General features: G+C 43.1%; 2 protein-coding genes across 2 annotated transcripts in view; both read left to right on the forward strand.

The window, feature by feature from the left end:
• Positions 1–423: 423 nt before the first annotated feature.
• Positions 424–16,964, forward strand: LOC138648641 (DNA topoisomerase 1-like). The gene is made up of 7 exons (XM_069738427.1): positions 424–455; positions 2,365–2,578; positions 2,798–2,844; positions 3,005–3,121; positions 5,937–6,012; positions 10,093–10,220; positions 16,790–16,964. The coding sequence occupies exons 1-7, from the start codon at positions 424–426 to the stop codon at positions 16,962–16,964; spliced, it is 789 nt and encodes a 262-aa protein (XP_069594528.1).
• Positions 10,099–20,858, forward strand: part of LOC138649722 (DNA topoisomerase 1-like) — a 62,817-nt gene continuing 52,057 nt past the window's right edge. The window contains exons 1-2 of the mRNA XM_069740363.1: positions 10,099–10,220; positions 16,790–16,905. The gene's annotated coding sequence lies outside the window, so the exon portion shown is untranslated. The remainder of the gene's footprint in view (positions 10,221–16,789; positions 16,906–20,858) is intronic.

The raw sequence follows: 20,858 nt of genomic DNA on the forward strand, positions 1-20,858 counted from the left end.
AAAGCTGTTTAGTGGGATGCTGGTTTTTGGTCCCCCATCGATTTTTAACCTCAAAATACTTTTATTTTTGTACAAGTAGCCCTATAAGGATCGACATTCTGCCGCCATATTTAAATGCCATTATTAGGGATGCAATATCCAGTCCTTCTATGGCTCTAATGAACCAAGTCTGTAGCACAAGGTCTGGCAAGAGATAGAGGAGGTAACACCTCCATTCGCAGAGCGCCGCCTTAGGCACTGGCACTACAGTTCCTAATTGTAAATACAGGTTTGGATTAAAACAAACTGGCATTCAATGGTTAGATATATTATATGGAAAGTTGAGTGCAATTAACCTTTCCCAATGTTCCAATGGGAATATAAAGAGGCCGACCCCACTGTACAGGATTTATGGTTGCACAATGCTATATATTCATAGGTATGATGAGCACCATTGCAGAGTACATGAATCCAGGGTGGGTTCCAGATGATGCGGAGGTCTAGGGATATTGCAGCATAGTCACCCAACCGCACCAACACCACTCGTGAAGGGTGCTGGCCGGTGATGCGCTATTCAATGCACAAGCTGCCACCCCCTCTGAACACAAATAAATAAAAATTGAGCTTCAATCTGAGAAATGCCACAGTGACGCGATCTGGGAACAAAGCCACAATCTGGAGACGAAAATAATAAAAGATTGAGTTTATCGAGAGTATGACAGAGGAGCCGCGTCCGGATAGCAAAACCTTTTAAAAATGCTGACAATTTAATTAAAGTGTTCATTGGAATGGGACAATTATGTAAATTAATTTTTATGGTTGCAATTTGCAAAACAAGCTTTGTAATCGGTCTGGAAATTGCTAGAATTAAGAGGGGAGCACAACTTTTAAAATGCACTTATGAATCTGGAATTGGTCCGTTTTATACGTGGATGATCCTTGGCTCTATAGAAGCTTTGAGGCTGAATTCGGTGGGATTGGGATTGTTCTTTCTTTCTCTGCAGATATTGTTCAAATATGCCTGACCCATTTTATTTTTTTTACATGCCCAATCTTTTGTTCTCATGGTAGATAAGCCACCATCGGAAGTGATTGGGTGCATCTTACCTGATCGCTGCTGCGTGTCAAACACAACGATATCGCTATCCAGGACGCTGCAACGTCACGGATCGCTGTCGTTATCGTTCTAAAGTCGCTCAGTGTGAAGGTACCTTTACTCCCTTCTGCCCGACAAACCTAATTTATCACTTATGTTATGTTGGAGGAAGGAGTATAGGTGCTAGAAATGGACAAAAAGATTTTCAGGCGTCCGACCCCGCGTCCTCGTTGAAATACTGTGGGCATGAAGTACCGACGTAAACTCTCAACCACGGTGCTGCAAATCTATTTGCTCTTCTATAGGCACCTTCAAGAAGAAATAAATGTCTGAATCCATAGTCTTTGGTATCAGTCTTTTTAAAGGTTTTCTTTTGTATTTATGGGAAAAGGGGCAAAATAAAAGTGCTGTTTTTGAGTGGGGCCAAAAAATGTTTGAAGGGGTGTGCTTGCATTTTTGGCTTTAAAAATCTATTCTTTTCTCCATATTTTATTTTGGGCCACCCATTTAAATGTATCTAAAAACCTCAAAGTCTGCAATATGCAGAAATACTGCCGAATTACGAAAATAATGCTAAGTATCTGCGTTACTTTGGCGCCTCTTGCACCACTCAAAACGCTATCAACCTCGGAGACGAGATTCAGTTTATTCCATCTAGAAAACTGTAATTGCTTTTCGGAACCTTATCGCGTGCAATGTGTCGCCGGGCCGGTGAGGCTTGAGAATATGATCACTGTGCTACAATGCCAACATGGTCGTTCGCTAAATGGTTAGAAAATGAAAACATAGTTGAGAATTACGGTGTGAAAACAAAGCATTATGGAAAGTCTGTAAACTGGATCTGCACAGAGGAACTCAAAATCTAAAAATTGCATGGATGCTGAGATAAACGTAGCGAATATCCCAGAATTACACAGTGCCCGCAAAGTGGAAGAGATGTTCTTTTTGGAACTGCTGCATATTCTTTGCAGCACTGAAATCTTCAACAAAAATTGCGGGGGGTTTTTTCCAATTTTTTTTTTTTTTTTTTACAGCTGTGGATTTTGTATAGGTCCCACGTGAATATCGCCAAAAACTGCAGCTTTAGCTATGTAATACAGCACCAGATAAGTAGGAGATTCCAAAAAAGTGAAAAGCTGAAAAGGACCATTTTTTATCACTTTTTAAAGATAATAACAATATAGTGCTTTTTCCAAAGCACTATAATAAACTTTGGCTAAGAACCTCTCGTGATAGTATCCAGCCTCCTATTAAAGTAAATGACATTGTAAGTTTTATTATCTTCCCAGTGCAATGACCCCAGATACGACGAATCAGGATTTGAGCCACTTTAAAGAAGTCTCTAAGAAAACCAAAGACGAGAAGAAACGGAAAACCGCCCTGGAGCAGGAGGAAAAGGCAGTCAAAAAGAGAGAAAGAAAGAAAAAGGATGGAAATGGTGAAAACAAGAGCAACGCGGAGAACAAAGACAATACCAAGAAGGGCAAAGAGAACAAGAACAAGGTCTGTGGCCATCCTAAACTCCTCCATAAAGGAGCCGGACACTTCTGTTTTTTCTATAGAGTCATTCACACTGGATAGATTAGATGGGTTTGAAGACGACACCGGAATTAATGTTTTTTGGTCATTGATCACCAGTTTGGTCATTGATGAACCATTGATGTTAATCTCTGGTGTTCTCACCTTTCACTAGAAATTCATGACTCCATTTTTGGTTCCTAGACAAAGAAGAAATCTGAATCCCATAAACCTGAAGATGGCTTCTCAAGGTACAGTGACATCTCCTCTTTCTGCTCCCAAAAGCCCCCTGCTATTTATATAAATGCTGATGTGAAGGGGCTATGAAGTCCACATCCCTACAGCTAGCACTACAGCTTGATTTCGGCCTGCTCTTCTCGCTGCCTAATGTATCACCATTTTTGTTTTTAGTGCCATTACTATAAAGATGGAGTCTGAAGATGAAGACTTTGTATCTTTAAAGAAAAAGGTGGCTAAACAAGGGAAAAAAAGGGCAAGAGATGAGGCGAATGATGATCCTGACATCAAGTAAGTGTTATCGGTGGTTTCCAGTAAAAATCAATGTAGAATATCAAAGTTTTTTGTAAATGAAGCTGAAAGTTGTCCTGGCACCACCTCCGCATTGGGACATGAGTGTCCCTGGTGAAGTTTCATCGACAGACACCTGCCAGTTTGGCACTTAATTATAATAATAATTTTTATTTATATAGCGCCAACATATTCCGCAGCGCTTTACAAATTATAGAGGGGACTTGTACAGACAATAGACATTACAGCATAACAGAAATACAGTTCAAAACAGATACCAGGAGGAATGAGGGCCCTGCTCGCAAGCTTACAAACTATGAGGAAAAGGGGAGACACGAGAGGTGGATGGTAACAATTGCTTTAGTTATTCGGACCAGCCATAGTGTAAGGCTCGGGTGTTCATGTAAAGCTGCATGAACCAGTTATCTGCCTATGTATGTAGCAGTACAGACACAGAGGGCTATTAACTGCATAAAGTGAATGAGAACATGATGCTAGGAACCTGATTGTTTTTTTTGTTTTTTTTATAAATAGGCCACACAGGGATCGTTAGGTTAATGCAATGAGGCGGTAGGACAGTCTGAACAAATGAGTTTTTAGGGTACACTTAAAACTGTGGCGATTGGGGATTAATCGTATTAACCTAGGTAGTGCATTCCAAAGAATCGGCGCAGCACGTGTAAAGTCTTGGAGACGGGAGTGGGAGGTTCTGATTATTGAGCATGCTAACCTGAGGTCATTAGTGGAGCGGAGGGCACGGGTAGGGTGGTAGACTGAGACCAGAGAGGAGATGTAGGGTGGTGCTGAGCCATGGAGTGCTTTGTGGATGAGGGTAGTAGTTTTGTACTGGATTCTGGAGTGGATGGGTAACCAGTGTAATGACTGGCACAAGGTAGAGGCATCGGTGTAACGGTTAGTGAGGAATATGATCCTGGCAGCAGCATTCAGGACAGATTGGAGCGGGGAGAGTTTTGCAAGAGGGAGGCCGATTAGTAGAGAGTTACAATAGTCCAGACGAGAATGAATAAGTGAAACAGTAAGTTTTTGCAGAGTCGAAAGTAAGAAAAGGGCGAATTCTAGAAATGTTTTTGAGATGCAGGTAAGAAGAGCGAGCCAGTGATCGGATGTGGGGGGTGAATGAAAGCTCGGAATCAAGGATGACCCCAAGGCAGCGGGCATGTTGCTTTGGAGTAATGGTGGAACCGCACACGGAGATGGCAATGTCAGGCAAAGGTAGGTTAGTAGAAGGAGAGAACACGAGGAGTTCAGTTTTTGACAGGTTTAGTTTCAGATAGAGGGAGGACATGATGTTAGAGACAGCGGTAAGACAATCACTGGTGTTTTCTAAAAAGGTCGGTGTGATATCAGGAGAAGTGTATAATTGGGTGTCGTCAGCATAGAGATGGTACTGGAAACCAAATCTACTGATTGTTTGTCCAATAGGGGCAGTATACAACGAGAAGAGGAGGGGGCCTAGGACTGATCCTTGAGGAACCCCAACAGTAAGGGGAAGGTGAGAGGAGGAGGAACCAGCAAAACATACAGTGAAGGATCGGTCAGAGAGATAGGAGGAGAACCAGGAGAGAACGGTGTCCTTGACTTGTCCTTCTACTCAGTCACATGTCAGCAGGACGTCATCAGCGCCACACACCTGCCAATGCGGAAGTGAGCACTGCTGGAGCGACTCTTAATATCAAGTGAAAACTGGTTATAGCCAAACACTCTCACTCTGGAGGACCTTTTCTGTAGTACATTATTGAATAGACAAGGTGTAATACCCAGGGTCAGACATACCTGTGCCCAAGATGTAGGGAGGGACCACTTATGTAAGCAGCTTCTGGTAATACCTTTTTGCTCCTGTGAAGGTGCTGTAGGGAAACTGAGTACTTCCAGGCTAAATATGTTTCTGCAAGTAGGGATTGTCCAAAGTGCCCAAATCACCTACCGTTTTGTCTATACAGCTCTAATGCTGACTTATGGTTAGATTACAAACAGACAGACTTGATTTATAGCCACATAATCAAGTGGACTTGATTATGTTGCTATAGGCTGGCTTTCCTGCCTTAATTCTGTATCTAAATACCCTGTGTAAGACCATCTTTTGTGATCTGTATACAGACCACAATTTCTGGACTGGCCTAGGGTCGACTGGCCTAGGGTCGACTGGCCTAGGGTCGACTGGCCTAGGGTCGACTGGCCTAGGGTCGACTGGCCTAGGGTCGACTGGCCTAGGGTCGACTGGCCTAGGGTCGACATTTCAAATTATCAGAAATAAAATTCGGACCCCTAAAAGGCTCAATAATACACTGTAGATGATCCATTCATCTGTAACATAACCATGCAGGATAAAATTTGGTTAATACATTTGCCCACACGGCTGGTATCGAAAAGTTTGTGTCTGTTCTTTAAATCTGCAGCCTTAATAACCAAAAGGCAATTGTAGTGATTGATCGCAATAACGCGGTATAAACACACAGGATTAGCCGTCTAATAGCAGAAATATAATAATGTGAGATTAGAAAAAGAAAGGAAACAAGTGTCACTGTACAATATACAGCAAATCAATTCTAATTTAACTTGTAAGTTCTGTTTTTAGAGAAATTCTGTCATCAAACATCGGAAAACGGCTGAACGGGATTGAACGTCGCGCTCTGATTACAAGCCACCCGATACATTCATCTTTTTAATTTAACAATATTACGACACAGGATTTTTAATCCGTTCCATACGGTCTGCTAAAATGATATTGAACAGGAGAGAAAATATTACAAATTGCCGACACAAAGAAAGAACATTTATTACATTTTCTCCGCAGGTCGAAAAAGAAAAAAATAAAGACAGAGAAAGATAAAGAGCAGCCGGCAACGGAGGAGAGCAAACTAGATGGAAAGGTGGGTGGCCACTCATTGCTGGAGTACTCCCTACTAATAACGATCTCAGAAGTTAATGTTCACCCAACCTTTAAAGGGGGTGTCTATATTAATCTATACCCGTACTGCAGATGAATGGGGTCACATTCAGATCCACAGGGCAGGGTGCAATCCTACTCACTTGCATTATGCCACAACCCAGAGACCCGACAGCTCCCTGCAATGCAATACATGACGCTGGCAGGTCAGAGGCTGGCGGCATTTGTCTGTTTGCCCATGATGGGCGGCGCATGGCAGTGAGGTCATGTGCTGCCAGTGTCAGCACACTGAAGTCAACTGGCAGCTTCTGTACTGGCTACAGAGGAAGACTTCAGGGGTAAGAATAATCATTAGTTTCTTTTTAAAATGTGCTGAAGAATGGAGAGACCCAAGATGTCGGAGAATATACCAAAAAGGACCCCAGGGTGAGGGACACTATACCAGGAAGGTACCCAGGATGGGGGACAATATAAACTAGGAAGTGGCCCATAATGGGGGACAGTATACCAAGATGTGGGGCATTATACCAGGAAGGGGCCCAATATGAGGGGACATTATTATAGGGAGGAGACCATGATTGGGGAGGTTATTATCAGCAGCTGCCCAAGATGGGAGACATTATACTAGGAAGGGGCCCAGGATTGAGAACATAACTGGAAAAGCCCAGGATGGAGTACATTATTTCTGGAAGGGGTCAGGATGGGGGATGAACTTGTACGTCTTCATAGGATCCAGAAGGCCAACATGCAGGTTGGGGGTCCAGGTCTAAATTTTGCATAGAGGGCCCATAAGATCTAGTGACGCCAGCCACTGGTTGTGGGGTTTTGCAGCTCGGCTCCATTCACTTTAATAGAGCTTCAGCTGCAGTACTACCCACAACCTCTTGTCAAGGGTGGCGCCATATTTTTCAATTCCTGTATCTTAGAATATTGATATTCTAAACTAGACTCTCCCTTAAAATTTTATATAGATGACCCCAATTTTCTTTGTTAGTGCTTTATCCTGGCATTTTGGAAGAACACTTGTAGCAGTAGGAAAGATGTACCGTAAATATATTTGCACAAATTGCTTTTTTTTTTGTTCATTTTAGCAGATAACCTCTTCACTTTACAGAACAGTGTACGAGATTGCCAATTTAACCCCATATCTACGTCCATAACCCCTTTATAAAGCCGCGTTAGTAGTTGTGCCCCGGGTAGATCAATGCACAACTCAGGACGTTGAGTTAAATATCACATTACCATTTCCATCCCTTCTACACAATACGTGTTTAAGTGTCGCAGGTTAATGAAAGCGAACAATGGGCAAACAAGCGATTGTTTGGTGCCATCATGTGAAACAAAGGGAACCGAGAAAAAAAAAGAATCATCGTATGTTTGAAGGGTGAGGACAATTTACAAACCCATCAGTAGTCGGACATGTAATTGGGCTGGTGGCGGAGCATTTACCGCCGGCAAAAAAGGCTTCCGTCCAGGATAAATTGTGCCTCTATTAGTGCCCAACCTACAAGGCGCAGCCATTACGGCTCTGGCTTTTTGTGCAGAATATTCTTTATTTTTACCTTTTAAACTAATATTGCGCTTTTAAGTTTTGAACACTTTGGATTAATGGCTGCGTGTTTGCAGGTATTCATGTAGCGAGTACAAGCCGGACTGACTGCATTTGGGAAGCAATGTAGGAAAAAAAGATTGCAGCACACAATACCTGTTTATATCCCCTAATGGATGGAAGCGTGACTCTGCAGACTGGCACTCGCCATTTTTCCACCTTTATAATGCTTTTTACTGCGGAGCTCTTTAGCTGTATGTCTCCAAGCTCTTAGACTGCAAAAAAACCCTTATGTTCACTAGAGCAGAATGCACTACAGCTCCCATAGACCCATAAATGATTGTGGTAGTCACACGTATGCACTACCGCTCCCATAGACCCATAAATGATTGGGGTGGTCACACGTGTGCAGTACCGCTGCCGCTCCCATAGACCCATAAATGACTGGGGTGGTCACACGTGTGCAGTACCGCTACCGCTCCCATAGACCCATAAATGACTGGGGTGGTCACACGTGTGCAGTACCGTTACCATAGACCCATAAATGATTGGGGTGGTCACAAGTGTGCAGTACCGCTGCCGCTCCCATAGACCCATAAATGACTGGGGTGGTCACACGTGTGCAGTACCGCTACCGCTCCCATAGACCCATAAATGATGGGGGTGGTCACACGTGTGCAGTACTGTTACCATAGACCCATATATGATTGGGGTGGTCACACGTGTGCACTACTGCTCCCATAGACCCATAAATGATGGGGGTGGTCACACGTGTGCACTACTGCTCCCATAGACCCATACTGTAAATGACTGGGGTGGTCACACGTGTGCAGTACGCTACCGCTCCCATATACCTATAAATTACTGGGGTGGTTACACGTGTGCACTACCGCTCCCATAGACCAATAAATGACTGGGGTGGTCACACGTGTGCAGTACCGCTACCGCTCCCATATACCTATAAATTACTGGGGTGGTTACACGTGTGCACTACCGCTCCCATAGACCAATAAATGACTGGGGTGGTCACACGTGTGCAGTACCGTTACCATAGACCCATAAATGATTGGGGTGGTCACACGTGTGGAGTACCGCTACCGCTCCCATAGACCCATAAATGATGTGGGTGGTCACACGTGTGCAGTACCGTTACCATAGACCCATATATGATTGGGGTGGTCACACGTGTGCACTACTGCTCCCATACACCCATAAATGATGGGGGTGGTTACACGTGTGCACTACAGCTCCCATAGACCAATAAATGATGGGGGTGGTCACACGTGTGCAGTACCGTTACCATAGACCCATAAATGATTGGGGTGGTCACACGTGTGCAGTACCGCTACCGCTCCCATAGACCAATAAATGATGTGGGTGCTCACACGTGTGCAGTACCGTTACCATAGACCCATATATGATTGGGGTGGTCACACGTGTGCACTACTGCTCCCATACACCCATAAATGATGGGGGTGGTCACACGTGTGCACTACTGCTCCCATAGACCCATACTGTAAAAGACTGGGGTGGTCACATGTGTGCAGTACCGCTACTGCTCCCATATACCCATAAATTACTGGGGTGGTTACACGTGTGCACTACAGCTCCCATAGACCAATAAATGATGGGGGTGGTCACACGTGTGCACTACTGCTCCCATAGACCCATACTGTAAATGACTGGGGTGGTCACACGTGTGCAGTACCGCTACTGCTCCCATATACCTATAAATTACTGGGGTGGTTACACGTGTGCACTACAGCTCCCATAGACCAATAAATGACTGGGGTGGTCACACGTGTGCACTACAGCTCCCATAGACCAATAAATGACTGGGGTGGTCACACGTGTGCACTACAGCTCCCATAGACCAATAAATGACTGGGGTGGTCACACGTGTGCACTACAGCTCCCATAGACCAATAAATGACAGGGGTGGTCACTCGTGTGCACTACCGCTCCCATAGACCCATAAATGACTGGGGTGGTCACACGTGTGCACTACCGTTACCAGAGAAGTGAATGTAGACATTTCTGTTGCAAAAACTGTGCATGAAGCCTGTTGTCAATTTCCATGAATATATTGGTAATATACCTTACTATTGCGCCGTTCAGCTACACTTTAGGAAATACCAGAAAATGAATATTGCCCCACACTCCGTCCGCTGGAGTAATTGCTCGTCGCTCCTGTGTTCCCGGGCTGTCAGTCTCCCTTCCAGATCACGAAGTTGCTTTTTCCTTGTGAATAAAGCTTGATGGCGGCGTCTCCAGGGGCCGTACAGTAGCCGAGATCCCTCGCTTTAACCAGTCACCTTCAATTTTCCACTTTTCACCGAGAAGGCGACCTGTATTCTTACCTCTAGAAAAAAATGTATTGGGGACGGTGGAGGATGGAGGGGGATGCTGTAAGTGACCAGTTAACAGAAACCATTAAGATATGTAGCAGTCGTAAAGTCTACCCGCTCCATCCATTACACTCCTTAATACAGCTATTTTTAATTAATTTTTAAGAAAAATATAAAGAAAGAAGTGAAGAACGAGGGTCAGAATAAGCTGACGAAAACCAAAGAGGAAAAGGAAGCAGCCATTGCTCTCAAGGTGAAGAAGAAGGAAGAGGAGGAGCAGGCGCGATGGAGATGGTAAAGATCATAATCCAATTGTGTAGAAAATGGGGAATTTGTAATTTTTAGACTTGCCAAAGTTCCCATCTAGCCCGAGGGTTATTGTTGTTTTTATTTGTGTGCCGCCGCTAGCTCTTTATGGGCAAAATTAGATTTAGGGCACATCGCCGTCCTACTCCGGTCCTCCTATCCTGCCAAACGGGACAACAGTCCGGCTCCAACACCGGTCTACAGCAGCCATAGAGCACCCCACAGTGCCCTTTAAAGTTCTTTGGCCCAAGTGATTTGTAAAATGCCTCATATATTACACATCATTTTAGGGACTGATACATCAAAAACGGGCGCACCCAGCAAATCATCAGAATTCACTCTGAGTGTCATAGGTTACGACACAAATGTACAGCTGCCCCTGGGGAAGATGGGGCTCTAAGTTTAAGGCTAGGGCCACATGATGACTTAAGACTTGGGAGTCACACAATGAAAAACGCATCTTCTTTGGAAGTTTTTAATCGACAAATTGCAAAGTGTCAACAAGGAAAAAATTAATAAAATGTTATCTTTTTCAGTTTTTAAAAACTGGGGGGAAAAAAGTGATGTAAAACTGATTCACGTGGGTGTTAAAAATGGTCATTTTGAAGGGTTGTAAAAACAGAAACAGACGTGTAAATGCTGTCGATTCGTGGAGACCCTAAACCTATTGAATTTTTTGCTAGCAAATTGCATGCGACTTTTCCAGTTAAATGCAAGTTATGAACGACAAGTCAATATTTTTAATTTTTTTGTACATTTCGAAGTCTCCTGCAATTCATAGCCAGATCCTAAAAAATGCTCCCGGGGAACTAGAAAAATCATTATTTTTTTTTGAATGCGTGACTCGTATGCAAGTTCAAAGTCAGTGCAATTTTTAGGGTTTTTTTGACACTCCAAAAAAAAAAACCAAACTGATGACATTCTAGGAAGAATGGCTCCTGTAGCCAAACACTTTATTTTCGTTTTTATGGTCTCAAAGAATTAAAAATAAAATGACCACCTCGTCGTGGTCAGACCTTGGGGACTGTAGTGACGAGACCACATTTTTAATCGTCGCTTGAGAACCTGCAAAATTGGTGTCGTGTAGCCAAAGTCTCCACACAGCGCTGGCGTCAAAATTTCAGGGCTCCAGTCTCTCCCCTGCTGAATAATTGACAAAGAAGCCCCAAGCATAATCTCTGGGACTAGAAAAGGTCTTCTGTTTGTCTTGATAAAAAGAGAAATTGGTTGGAAGATGTCTGATACATGCACAGTAATATCATCTTCTACGTCTTTTAAAACCAGGCAGAGAAATAACCAGAATTGTTCCATTTCGTCCCACGGTACTTCCCCCTTTAACCGTTCTAATCCGCCGATCCCCCGGGTGCCGTATCTGACGCACAAGCAGCTGCCAGGTTTCCAGCATCGAAAATTGAACTGGCATTACCTGGCAAGTGAATGGCGCACACATCCAAAAATCCAGAAACTTGTCTGGCACCAACCTCTATTGTCTCAGCAGCTGAGTAAATCTCGTCCAAGAAATGACTGCAGCTCACGGATGTCTCAATGGCGGCTTCTTATGGGATTCGTTTCCCTGATTAAATGTTTTATTGATAAGTTGGGAAAATATTATGGTCATGCTTTTGCAATACGCCTACCTGTTGGCATTTAGAAACTTAACTCTTACCTATGCAATTTATGCCCTTTGCTGATTTTGGCTTTTAAACTTTTTTTTTTGTGATTTATTGGCCTCCGTTCACATCCGAACTACCTTTCAACACAAGTCCAGGAAGCTACCGAGGTAATAAGAAGACCTATTCCCCATATTCCACCAACACCTCAAAGAAATAAATGCCTTTGGAAGATTTCCTGTGTGGTGCCAAAATATTCCACCTCCAGAAGAGCCACCTTGTCCACATGCACATTCAAAGGGTGGGAAATGGAGACCTGGAAGACAGTGAGGAAATGAGGCTTGTAAAAATATATAAAAAAAAAAACTCTATGGACAATACATTTTAGCATTATACTAGACAACTCCATATAATAACATCAGCAAAAGTGGTCATGAAGGCCGAATGGGAATTTTGTGGGCATCCAAATGCCAAATGTGCCCAATTTTGCTGCTGACATTTCAGCATTCTTCTGAATGACCCAACTAAATTTGCTGGTCAAGAACTTATTGGAAAGGGATGACAGCCGAAAATGTCAGGGGCACAGGTCTGCTGCAGGAATTCACAAAGAGGCAATTGATCAGCCATCGCAATCTTGAGGTTCATGGATTGAGGACCAACTCAGGTCATGTGGATATGGTTTGTCTTCATAATACAATTCTTTTAATCTCTGATTTTCATAGGGTAGAAGAGTAAAATAATGACTGGAGAAGGACATTGTTGTCAGAAGATAGAAAGAGCAAGGTGAAGAGGAAGACCAGCAACTCGATGGCCTGATACTATCTAGATAATGGTGACGACCATGGTGGACCTATCTAGACTTACACAAAATAAATCATCCTACAGATCGTTCATCCATCAAGTCACCATAGCTCGAGATTAAGCAGAAGTTTGTAAAAATTAAATGCTAAAGGTGGTGGTTATGTGACATGGAGTAAAACAGTCACTCGAGAAGGACATTGTGGTCAAGAGAAAGGAGCAAGGCATAGAGGAAGACCAGCAACCCGATGGCTTGATACTTTAACCCCTTACCGGCATCGGACGTACTATACCGTCCGATGCCGGCTCCCCTGCTTTGATGCAGGGCTCCGCGGTGAGCCCGCACCAAAGCCGGGACATGTCAGCTGTTTTGAACAGCTGACATGTGCCCGTAATAGGCGCGGGCAGAATCGCGATCTGCCCGCACCTATTAACTAGTTAAATGCCGCTGTCAAACGCAGACAGCGGCATTTAACTACCGCTTCCGGCCGGGCGGCCGGAAATGACGTCATCGCCGACCCCCGTCACATGATCGGGGGTCGGCGATGCTTGTGAAAGGTAACCATAGAGGTCCTTGAGACCTCTATGGTTACTGATTGCCCGTCGCTGTGAGCGCCACCCTGTGGTCGGCGCTCACAGCACACGTGCAATAATGCTACATAGCAGCGATCAGCATATCGCTGCTATGTAGCAGAGCCGATCGTGCTATGCCTGCTTCTAGCCTCTCATGGAGGCTATTGAAGCATGGCAAAAGTTTAAAAAAAAAGTTTAAAAAAATGTGAAAAAAATAAAAAAAAACATAAGTTTAAATTACCCCCCTTTCGCCCCAATCAAAATAAATCAATAAAAAAAATATCAAATCTACGCATATTTGGTATCGCCGCGCTCAGAATCGCCCGATCTATCAATTAAAAAAAAAGTATTAACCTGATCGCTAAACAGCGTAGCGGGAAAAAAATTCGAAACGTCAGAATTACGTGTTTTTGGTCGCCACGACATTGCATTAAAATGCAATAACGGGCGATCAAAAGAACGTATCTGCACCGAAATGCTATCATTAAAAACGTCATCTCGGCACGCAAAAAATAAGCCCTCAACCGACCCCAGATGATGAAAAATGGAGACGCTACGAGTATCGGAAAATGGCATTTTTTTTTTTTTTTTAGCAAAGTTTGGAATTTTTTTTCACCACTTAGGTAAAAAATAACCTACTCATGTTTGGTGTCTATGAACTCGTAATGACCTGGATAATCATAATGGCAGGTCAGTTTTAGCATTTAGTGAACCTAGCAAAAAAGCCAAACAAAAAACCAATGTGGGATTGCACTTTTTTTGCAATTTCACCGCACTTGGAATTTTTTTCCCGTTTTCTAGTACACGACATGCTAAAACCAATGATGTCGTTAAAAAGTACAACTCGTCCCGCAAAAAATAAGCCCTCACATGGCCAAATTGACAGAAAAATAAAAAAGTTATGGCTCTGGGAAGGAGGGGAGCGAAAAACGAACACGGAAAAACGAAAAATCCCCCGGTCATGAAGGGGTTAAAGATAATGATGAAGACACCTTGGTTGATCTATTTAGGCTTGTACAAGATCCATCTTCCTATAGATCGTTCATCAAGGCTCTGAAGGCTGTTCAATTAAATACTTTTTCTGTTGAGAAAGAGATAATTTCATCCGAGACTTGGAAATGATTACTTTGCACAATTTGTTGATTATTCTTTGATTCATCAGTCAGTTGTCTCCGGATTATAAAGCCAATGAATCTGTCCCTCCGCTGTTTTGTACCACAGACAAACTAGGTAAAAAGAATCGTCATCTACTGTAAAACCTGACGAGGAAAAATCAGATGGCCGTCATACAGATCGAGAAGGACGGTTCACGCTTATATCCTCTAATAAGGACTGAGCATTGAGCAGAAACACGAGTTCTTCATCCAGAACCGAATACTCGGGAGACCGAGGCCTGAAAAGGCAATGCAAAAAAAGCCATGAACATTTGTACTCGCAGCTTGATTGCATTTGTTTGCAAAATCCAATTACGGTATACTGATGAGCTGATAATAACATTCTTTTCTTTTTACAAATAGTACTGTACATGTAATGAGACCGCAACGAAGCACAAACACGTTTTATTTTATGAAGAGGAATGAACTTGCAGAAAATAATTTCCCTCGTCTCACACTTCTCACCCACAAATGCTCAAATGGACGCCCTGGAAATTGGCTGATAACTGTGGGAACCGCTACTCCGACCCTGAGTAGTCAAGTGTAATTCCTTAAAGGTGGAAGTAGTGCAACTGCTCACTTTAATATGTGGTGCCCGTCCCTATCAACATGGTCGGTGTATTGCATGATCGCACCATAGAGCAGAAGCCGTCCTCTTGCCATAACTCTCCAACTGGGGAGAAGATGGTTTTGAGCACTCCCTTGTAGGAGAAGGCTTGGGGGCAACGTGGCGACAGGTTGCATGGCCGAAGATCACCGCTACAAGGGAATAACATTGCTTTATCCACAAGGTAATGTGACCACAAGCAAGTTTCCAAATATTCGGCATGCAATGGATTTTTTTTTTATTGCTCGTGTGGTTCTTTGAAGTTTGCAACATGATTCCTTTGACTCTTTTCTGTGATGTAGCGTAAAGGAATTTTTGATTGCACGAACTGTTTTGCAGGCAAAATTGTAATGTACTCCTAGTCTAAGTGTAGGACTACGCTGCAACAGGTGTTGCACAACATTACCATAACCATTCTGCCGCCTCGCCATCGCCAGAGCCGCCGCCTCGCCATCGCCAGAGCCGCCGCCTCGCCATCGCCAGAGCCGCCGCCTCGCCATCGCCAGAGCCGCCGCCTCGCCATCGCCAGAGCCGCCGCCTCGCCATCGCCAGAGCCGCCGCCTCGCCTCGCCACCGCCAGAGCCGCCGCCTCGCCTCGCCACCGCCAGAGCCGCCGCCTCGCCTCGCCACCGCCAGAGCCGCCGCCTCGCCACCGCCAGAGCCGCCGCCTCCCCACCGCCAGAGCCGCCGCCTCCCCACCGCCAGAGCCGCCGCCTCCCCACCGCCAGAGCCGCCGCCTCACCACCGCCAGAGCCGCCGCCTCCCCACCGCCAGAGCCGCCGCCTCACCACCGCCAGAGCCGCTGCCTCACCCCTACCTTCTGCCTCTTCCCCACTATGCCATAAAATGTAAGTCCGCAAGGACAGGGTCCTCTCTCCTCTGTACCAGTCTGTCACTGTAAACTTGTTTACTGTAAACGGTATCTATAACTCTGTATGTAACCCCTTTCTTATGTACAGCACCATTGAATTAATGGTGCTATATAAATTAATAATATTATTATTATTAACATTAAAATTCAGCCTTTTTCCAATGGTGTCATACACGGATGGTTGCTCATGCACCTTGTGTTTCCATTTTGGCTCTATGGTACTGAAGTTCCTCCAACACATCGGCTATTTTGAGTGCCATAGTGATTAAAAAGTGCAATATGGCGCATGCGCAACCAGACGCTCCATTTCGTAAATCCTGGCTGCCATCTTGCAGCCGGGAAAGAATGGGAAGTATCAGTCCATGGTTGTGGCGGTAGGAGGGGGTATCTGCAGTGAGATTTCTATATACCAAATGTGTCAAAAGTGTTGACATATCCTCTCTTTAAATAATGAGGTCATCGGGGAGCTGGCAAAGGTGTCGTCAGAGAGCAGACGCCGCTATTTTATACAGATGCTTTTTTACATTTTTATAGATAAAGATAAATGCCTGTCAACACTGCGATGATACTTCTGTATTGTATCTGGTAAATGAAAAATACAATGTCCGTGAATTATTGCGATGACTGATACCGAAGCCCTGGGTGACGCCATGGTTAATGCGCCAGGTCCTGTGTGAATTTTGCTTTGGGAATTTTCTTAAAATAAATATGTATATGCCACACAAAAAAAAAGAAAAAGACAGCTGCCACCGGCCATTACAAACCTGCCAATGAGCTGAAACAATATCCCGCGGATGGGTCTGCGGAATGAAGGCTTTAGCACCGTCCAAATCTATCTCGTCTTTGTGAGAGGCTGTTTGTCTTCTAGATGTGTCCCAGCAGGTGTTCAGGGAAAAGAACAAAAAAAAAAAGCAATAATGCTTTCCCCATATTATTCATTGCAGGTGGGAGGAAGAGAAGTATGAAGACGGTATCAAATGGAAATTTCTGGAACATAAAGGCCCGGTGTTCGCTCCACCGTATGATCCGCTGCCAACAGATGTGAAGTTTTACTATGACGGTACAAGGCTTAAATTCCTTCCTTTCGGCATTTATCTGGGGATTTCATGCTCGGAGTGAAAGGTTTCACGTTTTTTATTCGTTTCTACAGATATAGATTTCTTGGTCCAAGCTCGGAGACTATTTATGTAATTAATCTCCATTGTGAATTTTCACCAGTAGATGTTTTTTTAGGAGGGGTCAATGTTGGCGGATAAGTCTGCATTTTCATCTCTGAAAGGTCAGATTTGGGCAGGTATCGCTAGCACTTATCGTGGGGTAAGAAACTTCCTTGAATAAATCTTAAAGAAACAGAATAATCGTTTCATTGTGCTAAGATGTCATCCAATGTCAGAAAACCCTTTTTTTACTAGTTCAGTAGAACAATGAACTTCTCTGTGTAAGAGTTCAATGGTGACACCTGCACTTTGATGCTTTCGTGGACCCTCACCAGCACTTTTTCTTCCAAACTCCTCCAAGCAAACAACTTTACAAATGGGTTTTTACAGAAAAATATCCTATCCCACAGTTTTATTTTTATTTTATTTTGCTTGAGATGGTCAGGTGTGCTGTTCTCACATGCAGAAAAAAAACTCTAGGATAATTTTCATCTGTCCCGTAGACTTGAATGGTGTTCTAAAGTGCACGCGCTATCTCTTCTCCTTTCAAATTCCTCCACATAAGGTACTGTGTAAAAGGTTTTTATTTAAAAAAATATACCTCCATTATTTTTCTGCGTGTGAGCTAGCTGAACATTGCACTTAGTGATCTCATAAATCCCAAGGACCATGAATGGGTCTACACTGCGCATACGCCACCACTACTTTTAAAATTATGCAGTTGGTTTCAATTTAAAAAAAAAATATCCTGCAGTGTGTTTTTTTTTTTCAGCAGAAACGGCTGAACACCATTCTTGTCTATTTCTCAGTCCTACAGAGTGTGTGCATGCGCCACGTCTCTTACTTTTCAAGCATTCGGCATATTGTAGGGATTCTCTTGGCTAGCGTTCATGCAGGCAATGCTATTTGGTCCAAACAGGTGCAGTTTTATTGTCTTGTTCAAAGGGCACAAAGGAATCACAATTCAACAGGCATGTATATGGATCGCCCCCAGACACAGGGTTGCAGTCTCTTTACCTCTTTACTGTAGACTTCAGGATCCTCAATCCAGAGCACGGTTAACAGGGCTATCAGAGACCGGCCGGTCCGATGAGCACATCCAGAGTTCCCTTAGCAGATGGAAATCGTTGCCTAGCGCTTGTGTGTTGTAGTCCTACCCTGCTGAGCATTCGGAATAGTCCTCACAACTGCTGTTCTCGTTCGTTCTCTACAGCTCTCTCTCTTCAGTTCCAGATGTTACTAGTTTCTCGTCCCCCAGTATGTTTTGGCTAGGACGCACCCGTATGACGGGAAGGCTTGGAGGTCTTCCGGAACCCTAGAGACGCCCCTCTCCCAATGTTGCCCCCTATGTCTTCTTAAGAAATTTAAGGTAGACAGCCAACCTATGATTAACTGTCCGGCGGAGTTTGTAGTAAGGCTTGAAGTCAGTTACTCCTGCGGTGTTCCGGCCACCGACTACGCGCCTCAGTAAGATGTTGCCTCACATACTGGAAACATTGACTTCTGAAAGATTCCTAACAGATATTACCTAATATATTTGATTATATTTTCTCATATGGGATTATATTGCCTGATATATGGGAATTATATTACCTCATGCAACAGATATTGCCTCCTATTGGATATTTCATCATATATCCGATTGTCGCCTGATATATTGGATATTGCCTCATAACTGAGATTATAGCACATCTTCTATCTGATATCACCTTATATATGAGATTATATTACATCACATATTGGATTATATCACATCATATATGGGTATCATCCTATATATTGGATTATATTTAACATAGGATTATTTCCCCTCATATCAGATATTACTTTATATGTTTATATTACCTCATATCTCGGATTATATTACCTCATATATTGGATAGTTCCTCACATATCTGATTATACTACCTCATATATCAGAAATTAAAGCATATATTTGATATTACCTTATATATTGGATACTATTACCTCATATATGTTTATATTACCTCATATATGGGATTACATTACCTCATATATTGAATATTACCTCATACATCAGATTATATTGTATCATTTGGGATAATGTTATGGTACTTCATAACAGATATTACCTAATATATTGGATTATATTATCTCATATAAAATATTGCCTCATATATGGAGATTATATTACCCCAAGCAACAGATATTACCTCACATATCGCCTCTTGAATGAGATTATATTATCTCTGATATCACATCGTATATCAGATTATATTACCTCATATATTGACTATTACCTCATATATGGGATTATATTACCTCATATATGGGATCTCGCCTCATATCAGATTACATCACCTCATATATTGGCAATTTCCTCATCTTTGAGATATTACCTAATATATGGGATTATATTACCTCGTATATCGGATCTCACCCCATACATCAGATTATATTACTTAGTGGGCATTGTGGACGGAGCAGAGTATGGCTATGTGGAAGGGGGTGGGGGTTGATAAATACACACATACAATCAGATATATCTAATATATAATTGCCTAGAATACTACTTCCTGCAATTTGTGCCAACTTCCGTGGCTTTGTCCGGAGCTAATGTCCGGAGCTAATGTCCGGAGCTAATGTCCGGAGCTAAGTGACGTCAACAGTGTCCAGTGTCTGATTGGTTGCCGCCTGCTGCGAGCGACCAATCAGAAACGTGCCGTACTGTGACACACTCCGCCCGCCATTTTGGTGTGATTTTTGAATTTTTACGTCACAGCAAGTTTCTACTGCGTGGAGGCGGGCCCAGTGACGTTGCTCTTCAAGCTCCTGCCGAATTTCGTCAAAAAAATGATAATACCATTTACCAAAACTATATATATTTAGTTGTGAAGTGGTTCAGTGACATTTTCACACCAATTTTGAACTTTTGTTTGGTGTTTTCTCCATATACTGCCTATTATTTATTAATAGTATTATTCTTACATTTGAATAAATAAAGTATATATGGATTCTAGACTCCCGATTCTTTAGAATCGGGCTGCCATCTAGTATTCTATATTTTCCAATCAAAAGTATATATATTATAGTACGATAATATAAGGTTATAATCAATGTGTAATTAACATATGTATTTTATTATGTTTGACTATAACATATCATTTTTTTATTTTTTCATTATTTTTTTTTTTTTTAGTCAGGGTACTGGTAGTTTTGTTTTTATATTTGTTTATTTATTTTTTTTAATAAGTAGTTGAAGCCGAAAAGAAAATGGCAAACTGTACAAAAAGTCTGCTGACGCACAAGCGGCTATAGCCTCAGTGCATCCAGTGGTTTCACTGCCTGAAGTGCAGCCCTCCTTCGAGCCCCCGGAGTATAGGAGTATACAGAGCCTGAGGCCGCCTTCAGCAGGCAATCTTGAACGTTGTTTTCCTTGCTGCTTAATTACTAGCCAGTGATCAGCTCAATTTACAGCCTCATTACACAGATTAATATAAATTGACGTCTTTAGGGAGGATTGCGGCACCTCCATCATTTAAAATGCTGATTTATGCAATCGCCAGTGACTGTAACTTCCAAAGTCGGAGGAATAGCTTGCGGTAAAATATGCAGCAGCCCCCCAAACCATTATTTAAATCACTCCTAATAATGCCCTCTTGTGTGGCAGAAAGGCAATAGAGCCCCCTGGCACGCCGGAGCCTCAGGACTACTGCACCCCCCTACAGCAATGTCAACGAATTTCCTTATGCGTGATGTTACTGTCTAGAGAGAACTGCAAGGCCGGCCTCAAAGCAGAAGATGCGTAAATAGCAACAGGCCTGTTTCTTCAAAAAAGGCAGTGGGTACGTTGCACAGTATCCTCGCAGGGGTTTCTCATAATCTTCTCGTTGTA

Source organism: Ranitomeya imitator, chromosome 9 (assembly GCF_032444005.1).
Source record: "Ranitomeya imitator isolate aRanImi1 chromosome 9, aRanImi1.pri, whole genome shotgun sequence".
In the NCBI taxonomy this organism is placed as follows: Eukaryota; Metazoa; Chordata; class Amphibia; order Anura; family Dendrobatidae; genus Ranitomeya; species Ranitomeya imitator.